We start from the raw sequence: 15,266 nt of genomic DNA, 5'->3' as shown, positions 1-15,266 counted from the left end.
TAATTTCCACCTGTTTAGTCCATTTGCACAACAGCATGTGAGTGTGTATATCAAGTGTATATAGTCTAGTGAGTGTGTATATAGTCTAGTGAGTGTGTATATAGTCTAGTGAGTGTATATACAGTGCCTTGCGAAAGTATTCGGCCCCCTTGAACTTTGCGACCTTTTGCCACATTTCAGGCTTCAAACATAAAGATATAAAACTGTATTTTTTTGTGAAGAATCAACAACAAGTGGGACACAATCATGAAGTGGAACGACATTTATTGGATATTTCAAACTTTTTTAACAAATCAAAAACTGAAAAATTGTGCGTGCAAAATTATTCAGCCCCTTTACTTTCAGTGCAGCAAACTCTCTCCAGAAGTTCAGTGAGGATCTCTGAATGATCCAATGTTGACCTAAATGACTAATGATGATAAATACAATCCACCTGTGTGTAATCAAGTCTCCGTATAAATGCACCTGCACTGTGATAGTCTCAGAGGTCCGTTAAAAGCTGGGGACTGGGAGAGGGATAGAGAGGACTGGGGAGAGGGATAGAGAGGACTGGGGAGAGGGATAGAGAGGACTGGGGAGAGGGATAGAGGACTGGGGAGAGGGGATAGAGAGGACTGGGGAGAGGGATAGAGAGGACTGGGGAGAGGGATAGAGAGGACTGGGGAGAGGGATAGAGAGGACTGGGGAGGGGGGATAGAGAGGCCTGGGGAGAGGGGATAGAGAGGCCTGGGGAGAGGGGATAGAGAGGACTGGGGAGGGGGGATAGAGAGGCCTGGGAAGAGGGGATAGAGAGGCCTGGGGAGAGGGGATAGAGAGGCCTGGGGAGAGGGGATAGAGAGGCCTGGGGAGGAGGGATAGAGAGGACTGGGGAGGGGGATAGAGAGGACTGGGGAGAGGGGATAGAGAGGACTGGGGAGGGGGATAGAGAGGACTGGGGAGAGGGGATAGAGAGGACTGGGGAGAGGGGATAGAGAGGACTGGGGAGGGGGATAGAGAGGACTGGGGAGGGGGATAGAGAGGACTGGGGAGAGGGGATAGAGAGGACTGGAGAGGGGGGATAGAGGTCAGCATTCCCTGTGGTGTAGTCAGTATTCCCTGTGGTGTAGTCAGTATTCCCTGAGGTGTAGTCAGCATTCCCTGTGGTGTAGTCAGTATTCCCTGTGGTGTAGTCAGCATTCCCTGTGGTGTAGTCAGTATTCCCCGTGTTGTAGTCAGCATTCCCTGTGGTGTAGTCAGCATTCCCTGTGGTGTAGTCAGCATTCCCTGTGGTGTAGTCAGCATTCCCTGTGGTGTAGTCAGTATTCCCTGTGGTGTAGTCAGCATTCCCTGTGGTGTAGTCAGCATTCCCTGTGGTGTAGTCAGCATTCCCTGTGGTGTAGTCAGCATTCCCTGTGGTGTAGTCAGCATTCCCTGTGGTGTAGTCAGCATTCCCTGTGGTGTAGTCAGTATTCCCTGTGGTGTAGTCAGTATTCCCTGTGGTGTAGTCAGTATTCCCTGTGGTGTAGTCAGCATTCCCTGTGGTGTAGTCAGTATTCCCTGTGGTGTAGTCAGTATTCCCTGTGGTGTAGTCAGCATTCCCTGTGGTGTAGTCAGTATTCCCTGTGGTGTAGTCAGCATTCCCTGTGGTGTAGTCAGCATTCCCTGTGGTGTAGTCAGCATTCCCTGTGGTGTAGTCAGCATTCCCTGTGGTGTAGTCAGCATTCCCTGTGGTGTAGTCAGTATTCCCTGTGGTGTAGTCAGTATTCCCTGTGGTGTAGTCAGCATTCCCTGTGGTGTAGTCAGTATTCCCTGTGGTGTAGTCAGTATTCCCTGTGGTGTATTCAGTGAAAGAAAACCCACAAAAACAAAAAAGGTGGTCACCCTTTTGGTCACTTTATTAAATGTTATATTAAATACTTTTCAAGATAGTAGCCAGTCAGATCAATCAATGAATGGCAACAAAAACTAGTTGATGAATTTGCTAAACATGAGAAGAACATTCTTGGTAGAGTGGAGTGGGAGGGCGACAGGCTACATTTCAGAATTACACCTCACTGTGCCTCACTGTGCCTCACTGTGCCTCACTGTGCAAACGGAGGAACTCCGTCTCCAGTCGATCAGGTCAGACATCACTTCCTCCTCTTAACACCGACAACACTGACTTTTATTTAGGAAAATAAACATGTGCCTTAGTAGAGAACAGGTAGCCTGGGTGGAGACTATAGTAGAGAACAGGTAGCCTGGGTGGAGACTATAGTAGAGAACAGGTAGCCTGGGTGGAGACTATAGTAGAGAACAGGTAGCCTGGGTGGAGACTATAGTAGAGAACAGGTAGCCTGGGTGGAGAATATAGTAGAGAACAGGTAGCCTGGGTGGAGACTATAGTGGAGAACAGGTAGCCTGGGTGGAGACTATAGTAGAGAACAGGTAGCCTGGGTGGAGACTATAGTAGAGAACAGGTAGTCTGGGTGGAGAATATAGTGGAGAACAGGTAGCCTGGGTGGAGACTATAGTAGAGAACAGGTAGCCTGGGTGGAGACTATAGTAGAGAACAGGTAGCCTGGGTGGAGACTATAGTAGAGAACAGGTAGCCTGGGTGGAGAATATAGTAGAGAACAGGTAGCCTGGGTGGAGACTATAGTGGAGAACAGGTAGCCTGGGTGGAGACTATAGTAGAGAACAGGTAGCCTGGGTGGAGACTATAGTAGAGAACAGGTAGCCTGGGTGGAGACTATAGTAGAGAACAGGTAGCCTGGGTGGAGACTATAGTCCTGAGCTAACCAGCTAACCCAGGTCTGGTGCTGCTAGCCAGCTAACCCAGGTCTGGTGCTGCTAGCCAGCTAACCCCGGTCTGGTGCTGCTAACCAGCTAACCCCGGTCTAGTGCTGCTAACCAGCTAACCCAGGTCTGGTGCTGCTAGCCAGCTAACCCCGGTCTGGTGCTGCTAACCAGCTAACCCCGGTCTAGTGCTGCTAACCAGCTAACCCAGGTTTGGATAAGGAATGGCCCACTGGAATCTCAATTAGAAGGTTCAAAATGTTTTGAAAGGATCGGGTCGTGATTTAAAAGCTACACGGTGTCAAACTTCAGTCCTTTGTGGCTCAGTAGATCCGGGCACCTGCAACGTCAAGACGGTGAATTTGATTCCCGCTGGGCTCACCCATAATGAAATAAAAGAGCTGGACATGACCTTGCTTGGTGAAGCACCCCGACCTCCCCCTCCACTACCCAGTCGACCAGGTCAGACAACCTCCTGTCGACCAGGTCAGACAACCTCCTGTCGACCAGGTCAGACAACCTCCTGTCGACCAGGTCAGACAACCTCCTGTCGACCAGGTCAGACAACCTCCTGTCGACCAGGTCAGACAACCTCCTGTCGACCAGGTCAGACAACCTCCTGTCGACCAGGTCAGACAACCTCCTGTCGACCAGGTCAGACAACCTCCTGTCGACCAGGTCAGACAACCTCCTGTCGACCAGGTCAGACAACCTCCTGTCGACCAGGTCAGACAACCTCCTGTCGACCAGGTCAGACAACCTCCTGTCGACCAGGTCAGACAACCTCCTGTCGACCAGGTCAGACAACCTCCTGTCGACCAGGTCAGACAACCTCCTGTCGACCAGGTCAGACAACCTCCTGTCGACCAGGTCAGACAACCTCCTGTCGACCTGTCCACCCAGTCCTCCACCAGGGCGGGGTTAGGACGCAACAAGTGGAACAGAAAGAGAAGGATGAACAGCACCCTGGGATATGGAGCTACGCTAGGCAACAACTTGACAACAAGAGCATGAGCTTTACAAAGAGAGAGTGTCCCGGGGAAGTGAGTGAGGGGCGAGAGACGGGGTGTTTTAACGACAAGAGCATTCCATATTACCATCATAATAACCATGAGACAAACAGTGGAAATAGTAAGAGCCACAAGCTGATAGAAAAATCATTCTCAAATCTCATTTACACAAAACTTTAGGAAATGGAAATAAAGTTCCTCATTTTTTATTTGAATGTTATAGTTTTTTCTTGTCATGGCTATGCATCAAAATCTCCCAAAATAGTTTGAGGACACCAGCGTCGCTGAATGCGTGCCCGTCCGCTAGCCTGCGTGACCGTCCGCTAGCCTGCGTGACCGTCCGCTAGCCTGCGTGACCGTCCGCTAGCCTGCGTGACCGTCCGCTAGCCTGCGTGTCCGTCCGCTAGCCTGCGTGTCCGTCCGCTAGCCTGCGTGCCCGTCCGCTAGCCTGCGTGTCCGTCCGCTAGCCTGCGTGCCCGTCCGCTAGCCTGCGTGCCCGTCCGCTAGCCTGCGTGCCCGTCCGCTAGCCTGCGTGTCCGTCCGCTAGCCTGCGTGCCCGTCCGCTAGCCTGCGTGACCGTCCGCTAGCCTGCGTGCCCGTCCGCTAGCCTGCGTGTCCGTCCGCTAGCCTGCGTGCCCGTCCGCTAGCCTGCGTGCCCGTCCGCTAGCCTGCGTGCCCGTCCGCTAGCCTGCGTGTCCGTCCGCTAGCCTGCGTGCCCGTCCGCTAGCCTGCGTGACCGTCCGCTAGCCTGCGTGACCGTCCGCTAGCCTGCGTGTCCGTCCGCTAGCCTGCGTGCCCGTCCGCTAGCCTGCGTGTCCGTCCGCTAGCCTGCGTGCCCGTCCGCTAGCCTGCGTGCCCGTCCGCTAGCCTGCGTGTCCGTCCGCTAGCCTGCGTGCCCGTCCGCTAGCCTGCGTGCCCGTCCGCTAGCCTGCGTGTCCGTCCGCTAGCCTGCGTGCCCGTCCGCTAGCCTGCGTGACCGTCCGCTAGCCTGCGTGTCCGTCCGCTAGCCTGCGTGCCCGTCCGCTAGCCTGCGTGACCGTCCGCTAGCCTGCGTGTCCGTCCGCTAGCCTGCGTGCCCGTCCGCTAGCCTGCGTGCCCGTCCGCTAGCCTGCGTGTCCGTCCGCTAGCCTGCGTGCCCGTCCGCTAGCCTGCGTGCCCGTCCGCTAGCCTGCGTGTCCGTCCGCTAGCCTGCGTGTAGCTGTTTAATATCCTAAAATAGTCCTGTCACCAATTAGTCAGCACTATGGTCCCACTCTGGGGGTTCTTTAGATAGACAGGCATTCATTAAAACTATATCAAAAACACAACTTACAGAATAAACAATTCATTAAACAAACCCTCCTTTTAAAGGGGAAAGAATAACGCAATGCTTAACGTTTTTCCTTTAAATACATGTGAACTATAGAAGAGAAGTTGAATAACATTAATGCGGTATATACAGAATCTCAAATGAAATTGCTAAAACCCCTTCATATAGTCCCTATACAAGTCATGTCATTCCCTGCTTCAGGAGACAGGAGAGCTGGAGGGAGTGGTGAGGGGCTCCGAGACCCTTCTCTCTGTGTCGTCTCTCACCTCCCCAGTGAAGAAGGGTTGTAAGGCAGCGGCTACGTTCCCAGATCACACCTCTATCCCCTACATAGTGCACTACTTCTAACCAAAACCCTAGGGCTCCGGGCTCCATCTAGTGCACTACATAAGAGACAGAGCAGCATTAGGGAGCAGCCTACTGAGACATCGAGGGGGCAGTCTGGGTCACAATGGAACCATATTCGCTACATTGGTCTAACGTTGCGCACTCAGCCAATATGGATAGTGGATAGTGCACTATGTAGGGCACACCCTGGGTCCCCCTCCCCTTACAGGTTGCCCTTGGAGGGGCCGGGGTTCTTGCCGCCCATGGAGGGGTGGGTGGGATGACCCTGTAGCGCCCCCAGCTGTTGGTACAACCCCAAGAGTTCCATCTGGCTCATCCCTCCAGCTCCCAGCATGCCGTTCATCTGGCTCATCAGCTGGGCCTGGTTGGCCATGGCGATCTGCTGCTCTCTCACCTTCCTGTTGGTGATCACCTTCTGAACGTACATCATTAGCTGTGGAGGGGAGGGAGGGAGAGGTTAAGACTTCTGAAGTTCCATCAGAGAGAGACAAATGGAGAGAGAGAGGTCAGGACTTCTCAGGTTCCATCAGAGAGAGACAGATGGAGGGAGAGGTTAAGACTTCTGAAGTTCCATCAGAGAGAGACAAATGGAGAGAGAGAGGTCAGGACTTCTCAGGTTCCATCAGAGAGAGACAGACGGAGAGAGAGGTCAGGACTTCTCAGGTTCCATCAGAGAGAGACAGACGGAGAGAGAGAGGTCAGGACTTCTCAGGTTCCATCAAAGAGAGACAGATGGAGGGAGAGGTCAGGACTTCTCAGGTTCCATCAAAGAGAGACAGATGGAGGGAGAGGTCAGGACTTCTCAGGTTCCATCAGAGAGAGACAGATGGAGGGAGAGGTTAAGACTTCTGAAGTTCCATCAGAGAGAGACAGATGGAGAGAGAGAGGTCAGGACTTCTCAGGTTCCATCAGAGAGAGACAGATGGAGGGAGAGGTTAAGACTTCTGAAGTTCCATCAGAGAGACAGATGGAGGGAGAGGTCAGGACTTCTCAGGTTCCATCAGAGAGACAGATGGAGGGAGAGGTCAGGACTTCTCAGGTTCCATCAGAGAGAGACAGATGGAGAGAGAGAGGTCAGGACTTCTCAGGTTCCATCAGAGAGACAGATGGAGGGAGAGGTCAGGACTTCTCAGGTTCCATCAGAGAGAGACAGATGGAGAGAGAGGTTAAGACATCTGAAGTTCCATCAGAGAGAGACAGATGGAGAGAGAGGGGTCAGGACTTCTCAGGTTCCATCAGAGAGAGAGATGGAGAGAGAGAGAGGTCAGGACTTCTCAGGTTCCATCAGAGAGAGAGATGGAGAGAGAGAGGTCAGTACTTATCAGGTTCCATCAGAGAGAGACAGATGGAGGGAGAGGTTAAGACTTCTGAAGTTCCATCAGAGAGAGACAGATGGAGAGAGAGAGGTCAGGACTTCTCAGGTTCCATGAGAGAGAGACAGATGGAGGGAGAGGTCAGGACTTCTCAGGTTCCATCAGAGAGAGACAGATGGAGGGAGAGTTCAGGACTTCTCAGGTTCCATCAGAGAGAGACAGATGGAGAGAGAGGTCAGGACTTCTCAGGTTCCATCAGAGAGAGACAGACGGAGAGAGAGAGGTCAGGACTTCTCAGGTTCCATCAAAGAGAGACAGATGGAGGGAGAGGTCAGGACTTCTCAGGTTCCATCAAAGAGAGACAGATGGAGGGAGAGGTCAGGACTTCTCAGGTTCCATCAGAGAGAGACAGATGGAGAGAGAGGTTAAGACTTCTGAAGTTCCATCAGAGAGAGACAGATGGAGAGAGAGAGGTCAGGACTTCTCAGGTTCCATCAGAGAGAGACAGATGGAGGGAGAGGTTAAGACTTCTGAAGTTCCATCAGAGAGACAGATGGAGGGAGAGGTCAGGACTTCTCAGGTTCCATCAGAGAGACAGATGGAGGGAGAGGTCAGGACTTCTCAGGTTCCATCAGAGAGAGACAGATGGAGAGAGAGAGGTCAGGACTTCTCAGGTTCCATCAGAGAGACAGATGGAGGGAGAGGTCAGGACTTCTCAGGTTCCATCAGAGAGAGACAGATGGAGAGAGAGGTTAAGACTTCTGAAGTTCCATCAGAGAGAGACAGATGGAGAGAGAGGGGTCAGGACTTCTCAGGTTCCATCAGAGAGAGAGATGGAGAGAGAGAGAGGTCAGGACTTCTCAGGTTCCATCAGAGAGAGAGATGGAGAGAGAGAGGTCAGTACTTATCAGGTTCCATCAGAGAGAGACAGATGGAGGGAGAGGTTAAGACTTCTGAAGTTCCATCAGAGAGAGACAGATGGAGAGAGAGAGGTCAGGACTTCTCAGGTTCCATGAGAGAGAGACAGATGGAGGGAGAGGTCAGGACTTCTCAGGTTCCATCAGAGAGAGACAGATGGAGGGAGAGTTCAGGACTTCTCAGGTTCCATCAGAGAGAGACAGATGGAGAGAGAGGTCAGGACTTCTCAGGTTCCATCAGAGAGAGATGGAGAGAGAGAGAGGTCAGGACTTCTCAGGTTCCATCAGAGAGACAGATGGAGGGAGAGGTCAGGACTTCTCAGGTTCCATCAGAGAGAGACAGATGGAGAGAGAGGTCAGGACTTCTCAGGTTCCATCAGAGAGAGACAGATGGAGAGAGAGGTTAAGACTTCTGAAGTTCCATCAGAGAGAGACAGATGGAGAGAGAGAGGTCAGGACTTCTCAGGTTCCATCAAAGAGAGACAGATGGAGGGAGAGGTCAGGACTTCTCAGGTTCCATCAAAGAGAGACAGATGGAGGGAGAGGTCAGGACTTCTCAGGTTCCATCAGAGAGAGACAGATGGAGGGAGAGGTTAAGACTTCTGAAGTTCCATCAGAGAGAGACAGATGGAGAGAGAGAGGTCAGGACTTCTCAGGTTCCATCAGAGAGAGACAGATGGAGGGAGAGGTTAAGACTTCTGAAGTTCCATCAGAGAGACAGATGGAGGGAGAGGTCAGGACTTCTCAGGTTCCATCAGAGAGACAGATGGAGGGAGAGGTCAGGACTTCTCAGGTTCCATCAGAGAGAGACAGATGGAGAGAGAGAGGTCAGGACTTCTCAGGTTCCATCAGAGAGACAGATGGAGGGAGAGGTCAGGACTTCTCAGGTTCCATCAGAGAGAGACAGATGGAGAGAGAGGTTAAGACTTCTGAAGTTCCATCAGAGAGAGACAGATGGAGAGAGAGGGGTCAGGACTTCTCAGGTTCCATCAGAGAGAGAGATGGAGAGAGAGAGAGGTCAGGACTTCTCAGGTTCCATCAGAGAGAGAGATGGAGAGAGAGAGGTCAGTACTTATCAGGTTCCATCAGAGAGAGACAGATGGAGGGAGAGGTTAAGACTTCTGAAGTTCCATCAGAGAGAGACAGATGGAGAGAGAGAGGTCAGGACTTCTCAGGTTCCATGAGAGAGAGACAGATGGAGGGAGAGGTCAGGACTTCTCAGGTTCCATCAGAGAGAGACAGATGGAGAGAGAGGTCAGGACTTCTCAGGTTCCATCAGAGAGAGACAGACGGAGAGAGAGAGGTCAGGACTTCTCAGGTTCCATCAAAGAGAGACAGATGGAGGGAGAGGTCAGGACTTCTCAGGTTCCATCAAAGAGAGACAGATGGAGGGAGAGGTCAGGACTTCTCAGGTTCCATCAGAGAGAGACAGATGGAGAGAGAGGTTAAGACTTCTGAAGTTCCATCAGAGAGAGACAGATGGAGAGAGAGAGGTCAGGACTTCTCAGGTTCCATCAGAGAGAGACAGATGGAGGGAGAGGTTAAGACTTCTGAAGTTCCATCAGAGAGACAGATGGAGGGAGAGGTCAGGACTTCTCAGGTTCCATCAGAGAGACAGATGGAGGGAGAGGTCAGGACTTCTCAGGTTCCATCAGAGAGAGACAGATGGAGAGAGAGAGGTCAGGACTTCTCAGGTTCCATCAGAGAGACAGATGGAGGGAGAGGTCAGGACTTCTCAGGTTCCATCAGAGAGAGACAGATGGAGAGAGAGGTTAAGACTTCTGAAGTTCCATCAGAGAGAGACAGATGGAGAGAGAGGGGTCAGGACTTCTCAGGTTCCATCAGAGAGAGAGATGGAGAGAGAGAGAGGTCAGGACTTCTCAGGTTCCATCAGAGAGAGAGATGGAGAGAGAGAGGTCAGTACTTATCAGGTTCCATCAGAGAGAGACAGATGGAGGGAGAGGTTAAGACTTCTGAAGTTCCATCAGAGAGAGACAGATGGAGAGAGAGAGGTCAGGACTTCTCAGGTTCCATCAGAGAGACAGATGGAGGGAGAGGTCAGGACTTCTCAGGTTCCATCAGAGAGAGACAGATGGAGGGAGAGTTCAGGACTTCTCAGGTTCCATCAGAGAGAGACAGATGGAGAGAGAGGTCAGGACTTCTCAGGTTCCATCAGAGAGAGATGGAGAGAGAGAGAGGTCAGGACTTCTCAGGTTCCATCAGAGAGACAGATGGAGGGAGAGGTCAGGACTTCTCAGGTTCCATCAGAGAGAGACAGATGGAGAGAGAGGTCAGGACTTCTCAGGTTCCATCAGAGAGAGACAGATGGAGAGAGAGGTTAAGACTTCTGAAGTTCCATCAGAGAGAGACAGATGGAGAGAGAGAGGTCAGGACTTCTCAGGTTCCATCAGAGAGAGACAGATGGAGGGAGAGGTTAAGACTTCTGAAGTTCCATCAGAGAGAGACAGATGGAGAGAGAGAGGTCAGGACTTCTCAGGTTCCATGAGAGAGAGACAGATGGAGGGAGAGGTCAGGACTTCTCAGGTTCCATCAGAGAGACAGATGGAGAGAGAGGTTAAGACTTCTGAAGTTCCATCAGAGAGAGACAGATGGAGGGAGAGGTCAGGACTTCTCAGGTTCCATCAGAGAGAGACAGATGGAGGGAGAGGTCAGGACTTCTCAGGTTCCATCAGAGAGAGACAGATGGAGGGAGAGGTCAGGACTTCTCAGGTTCCATCAGAGAGAGACAGATGGAGAGAGAGGTCAGGACTTCTCAGGTTCCATCAGAGAGAGATGGAGAGAGAGAGGTCAGGACTTCTCAGGTTCCATCAGAGAGAGATGGAGAGAGAGGTCAGGACTTCTCAGGTTCCATCAGAGAGAGACAGATGGAGGGAGAGATCAGGACTTCTCAGGTTCCATCAGAGAGAGACAGATGGAGGGAGAGGTCAGGACTTCTCAGGTTCCATCAGAGAGAGACAGATGGAAAGAGAGAGGTCAGGACTTCTCAGGTTCCATCAGAGAGAGATGGAGAGAGAGGCTAGGTGGTGGTAAGCCTGAACATTAGAAAAAGAAGTAGGAGAGATTAAGATAGCAGGTGGAAAGAAAATGTGTAAAGTTGTGATCTTACAGTCTGTTGCTTATTGAGGACGTCTCTGTAGACAGCTTCTCTGTGTTTGAGCTCCATCTCTACACTGGCCTGTCTCCCCAGAGCCATGGCCTGGACCTGGGACTCCGTTAGGGCTGGGTTCTCCTTCCACTGAAGAAGAGAGGAGAGTGGGGAGAGGAAGAGGAGAGTGGGGAGAGGAAGAGGAGACTGGTCACAGCACGGACAACACACAGTCCTAACAAACCATTAAACATCTTCAACACAGGTTCTACGGGGGAGAATAAACGCTGAAGTGACGGTAGGTAGGACTCCAGCAGCAATACAAAACATGACACCCCCCCCCCCCCTCCGCTCACCCTCTCTCCATCCCTCCCTCTCCATCCCTCCCTCTCTCCATCCATCCCTCCCTCTCTCTCTCTCTCCCCCTCTCTCCATCCCTCCCTCCACTCACCACTCTCCCGATGGTGTCCTCTAGAGATTCTCTGGGGAGGAACTTGAGAGCGTTGGTGGCCTCCATCACCTTCTGACGGCCCTGATTGATCAACTCCTACAGACATAGGAAAGGGTAACGTTTCTGCCCCAGCCTATCTCAAGGGATGCTGGGAAATCCCAATTAAAACCAGATCCAATAGAAACATCAAAACACACATTCCAGTGGTCCGGCCCTATTTAACCCTCTAAATACACTGCTCAAAAAAATAAAGGGAACACTAAAATAACACATGCTAGATCTGAATGAATGAAATATTCTTATTAAATACTTTTTTCTTGTCCTTAAAACAAGTCCAAATGAGGCTCAGTAGTGTGTGTGGCCTCCACGTGCCTGTATGACCTCCCTACAACGCCTGGGCATGCTCCTGATGAGGTGGCGGATGGTCTCCTGAGGGATCTCCTCCCAGACCTGGACTAACGCATCCACCAACTCCTGGACAGTCTGTGATGCAACGTGGTGTTGGTGGATGGAGCGAGACATGATGTCCCAGGTGTGCTCAATTGGATTCAGGTCCGGGGAACGGGCGGGCCAGTCCATAGCATCAATGCCTTCCTCTTGCAGGAACTGCTGACACACTCCAGCCACATGAGGTCTAGCATTGTCTTGCATTAGGAGGAACCCAGGGCCAACCGCACCAGCATATGGTCTGACAAGGGGTCTGAGGATCTCATCTTGGTACCTAATGGCAGTCAGGCTACCTCTGGCGAGTACATGGAGTTCTGTGCGGCCCCCCAAATAAATGCCACCCCACAACATGACTGACCCACTGCCAAACCGGTCATGCTGGAGGATGTTGCAGGCAGCAGAACGTTCTCCACAGCGTCTCCAGACTGTCACGTCTGTCACATGTGCTCAGTGTGAACCTGCTTTCATCTGTGAAGAGCACAGGGGGCCAGTGGTGAATTTGCCAATCTTGGTGTTCTCTGGCAAATACCAAACGTCCTGCACGGTGTTTGACTGTAAGCACAACCCCGACCTGTGGACGTCGGGCCCTCATACCACCCTCATGGAGTCTGTTTCTGACCGTTTGAGCAGATATATGCACATTTGTGGCCTGCTGGAGGTCATTTTGCAGGGCTCTGGCAGTGCTCCTCCTGCTCCTCCTTGCACAAAGGCGGAGGTAGGGGTCCTGCTGCTGGGTTGTTGCCCTCCTACGGCCTCCTCCACGTCCCCTGATGTACTGGCCTGTCTCCTGGTAGCGCCTCCATGCTCTGGACACTACGCTGACAGACACAGCAAACCTTCTTGCCACAGCTCGCATTGATGTGCCATCCTGGATGAGCTGCACTACCTGAGCCACTTGTGTGGGTTGTAGACTCCGTCTCATGCTACCACTAGAGTGAAAGCACCGCCAGCATTCAAAAGTGACCAAAACATCAGCCAGGAATCATAGGAACTGAGAAGTGGTCTGTGGTCACCACCTGCAGAACCATTCCTTTATTGGGGGTGTCTTGCTAATTGCCTATAATTTCCACCTGTTGTCTATTCCATTGGCACAACAGCATGTGAAATTTATTGTCAATCAGTGTTGCCTCCTAAGTGGACAGTTTGATTTCACAGAAGTGTGATTGACTTGGAGTTACATTGTGTTGTTTAAGTGTTCCCTTTATTTTTTTGAGCAGTGTATATATAACGCCTACTTAGAGTTACTGGGTTAACTATAGAACCACTACATAGAGGACTGGGTTAACTAGATAGAACCACTACATAGAACCACTACTTAGAGGACTGGATTAACTGCATAGAACCACTACTTAGAGTTACTGGGTTAACTACATAGAACCACTACTTAGAGTTACTGGGTTAACTATATAGAACCACTACTTAGAGTTACTGGGTTAACTACATAGAACCACTACTTAGAGTTACTGGGTTAACTATATAGAACCACTACATAGAGGACTGGGTTAACGAGATAGAACCACTACATAGAGGACTGGGTTAACTATATAGAACCACTACTTAGAGGACTGGATTAACTACATAGAACCACTACATAGAGGACTGGGTTAACTATAAAGAACCACTACATAGAACCACAACATAGAGGCCTGGGTTAACTACATAGAACCTATACTTAGAGGCCTGGGTTAACTACATAGAACCACTACTTAGAGGACTGGATTAACTACATAGAACCACAACATAGAGGACTGGGTTAACTACATAGAACCACTACTTAGAGGACTGGGTTAACTATAAAGAACCACTACATAGAACCACTACATAGAGTACTGGGGTAACTACATAGAACCACTACTTAGAGGACTGGATTAACTACATAGAACCACAACATAGAATATTGGGTTAACTACATAGAACCACTACATAGAGGACTGGGTTAACTATATAGAACCACTACATAGAACCACTACGTAGAGGACTGGGTTAACTACATAGAACCACTACATAGAGGACTGGGTTAACTATATAGAACCACTACATATAACCACTACTTAGAGAACTGGGTTAACTATATAGTACCACTACTTAGAGGACTGGGTTAACTACATATAACCACTACATAGATGACTGGGTTAACTATATAGAACCACTACTTAAGAGGACTGGGTTAACTACATAGAACCACTACATAGAGGACTGGGTTAACTATATAGAACCAGTACATAGAGGCCTGGGTTAACTATATGAAACTACTACATAGAGGACTGGGTTAACTACATAGAACCACTACATAGATGACTGGGTTAACTATATAGAACCACTACATAGAACCACTACTTAGAGGACTGGGTTAACTATATAGAACAACTACATAGATGACTGGGTTAACTATATAGAACCACTACTTAAGAGGACTGGGTTAACTATATAGAACCACTACTTAAGAGGACTGGGTTAACTACATAGAACCACTACATAGAGGACTGGGTTAACTATATAGAACCACTACATAGAGGCCTGGGTTAACTACATAGAACCACTACATAGAGGACTGGGTTAACTATATAGAACCACTACATAGAGGCCTGGGTTAACTATATAGAACCACTACATAGAGGACTGGGTTAACTACATAGAACCACTACATAGAGGACTGGGTTAACTATATGAAGCCACTACATAGAGGACTGGGTTAACTATATAGAACCACTACATATAACCATTACATAGAGGACTGGGTTAACTATATAGAACCACTACATCGAACCACTACATAGAGGACTGGGTTAACTATATAGAACCACTACATAGAGGACTGGGTTAACTATATAGAACCACTACATATAACCATTACATAGAGGACTGGGTTAACTATATAGAACCACTACATAGAACCACTATATAGAGGACTGGGTTAACTACATAGAACCACTACATATAGGACTGGGTTAACTATATAGAACCACTACATAGAACCACTACATAGAGGACTGGGGTAACTATATAGAAACACTACATAGAACCACTACATAGAGGACTGGGTTAACTACATAGAACCACTACATAGAGGACTGGGTTAACTATATAGAACCACTACACAGAACCACTACATAGAGGACTGGGTTAACTATATAGAACCACTACATAGAGGACTGGGTTAACTATATAGAACCACTACTTAGAGGACTGGGTTAACTATATAGAACCACTACTTAGAACCACTACATAGAGGACTGGGTTAACTACATAGAACCATTACATAGAGGACTGGGTTAACTACATAGAACCACTACATAGAGGACTGGGCTAACTATATAGAACCACTACATAGAGGACTGGGTTAACTATATAGAACCACTACATAGAGGACTGGGTTAACTATATAGAACCACTACATAGAGGACTGGGTTAACTATATAGAACCACTACATAGAGGACTGGGTTAACTACATAGAACCACTATATAGAACCACTACATAGAGGACTGGGTTAATTATATAGAACCACTACATAGAACCACTACATAGAGGACTGGGTTAACTATATAGAACCACTACATAGAGGACTGGTTTAACTATATAGAACCACGACATAGAGGACTGGGTTAA

General features: G+C 49.7%; 1 protein-coding gene across 11 annotated transcripts in view; it reads right to left on the bottom strand.

The window, feature by feature from the left end:
* Positions 1-1,851: 1,851 nt before the first annotated feature.
* Positions 1,852-15,266, bottom strand: part of LOC110516980 (transcriptional regulator ATRX-like) — a 146,320-nt gene continuing 132,905 nt past the window's right edge. For all 11 annotated transcript variants that reach the window (XM_036969814.1, XM_036969818.1, XM_036969813.1 and 8 more), the window contains 3 exons: positions 11,212-11,307; positions 10,782-10,910; positions 1,852-5,857 (listed from right to left, as the gene is read on the bottom strand). In XM_036969814.1, coding sequence (XP_036825709.1) covers positions 5,627-5,857; positions 10,782-10,910; positions 11,212-11,307 — 456 coding nt within the window. In that variant the 3' untranslated portion in view covers positions 1,852-5,626. The remainder of the gene's footprint in view (positions 5,858-10,781; positions 10,911-11,211; positions 11,308-15,266) is intronic.

This window comes from Oncorhynchus mykiss, chromosome 31 (genome assembly GCF_013265735.2).
Source record: "Oncorhynchus mykiss isolate Arlee chromosome 31, USDA_OmykA_1.1, whole genome shotgun sequence".
Classification (NCBI taxonomy): Eukaryota; Metazoa; Chordata; class Actinopteri; order Salmoniformes; family Salmonidae; genus Oncorhynchus; species Oncorhynchus mykiss.
This window is presented reverse-complemented; position numbering and strand designations above follow the sequence as displayed.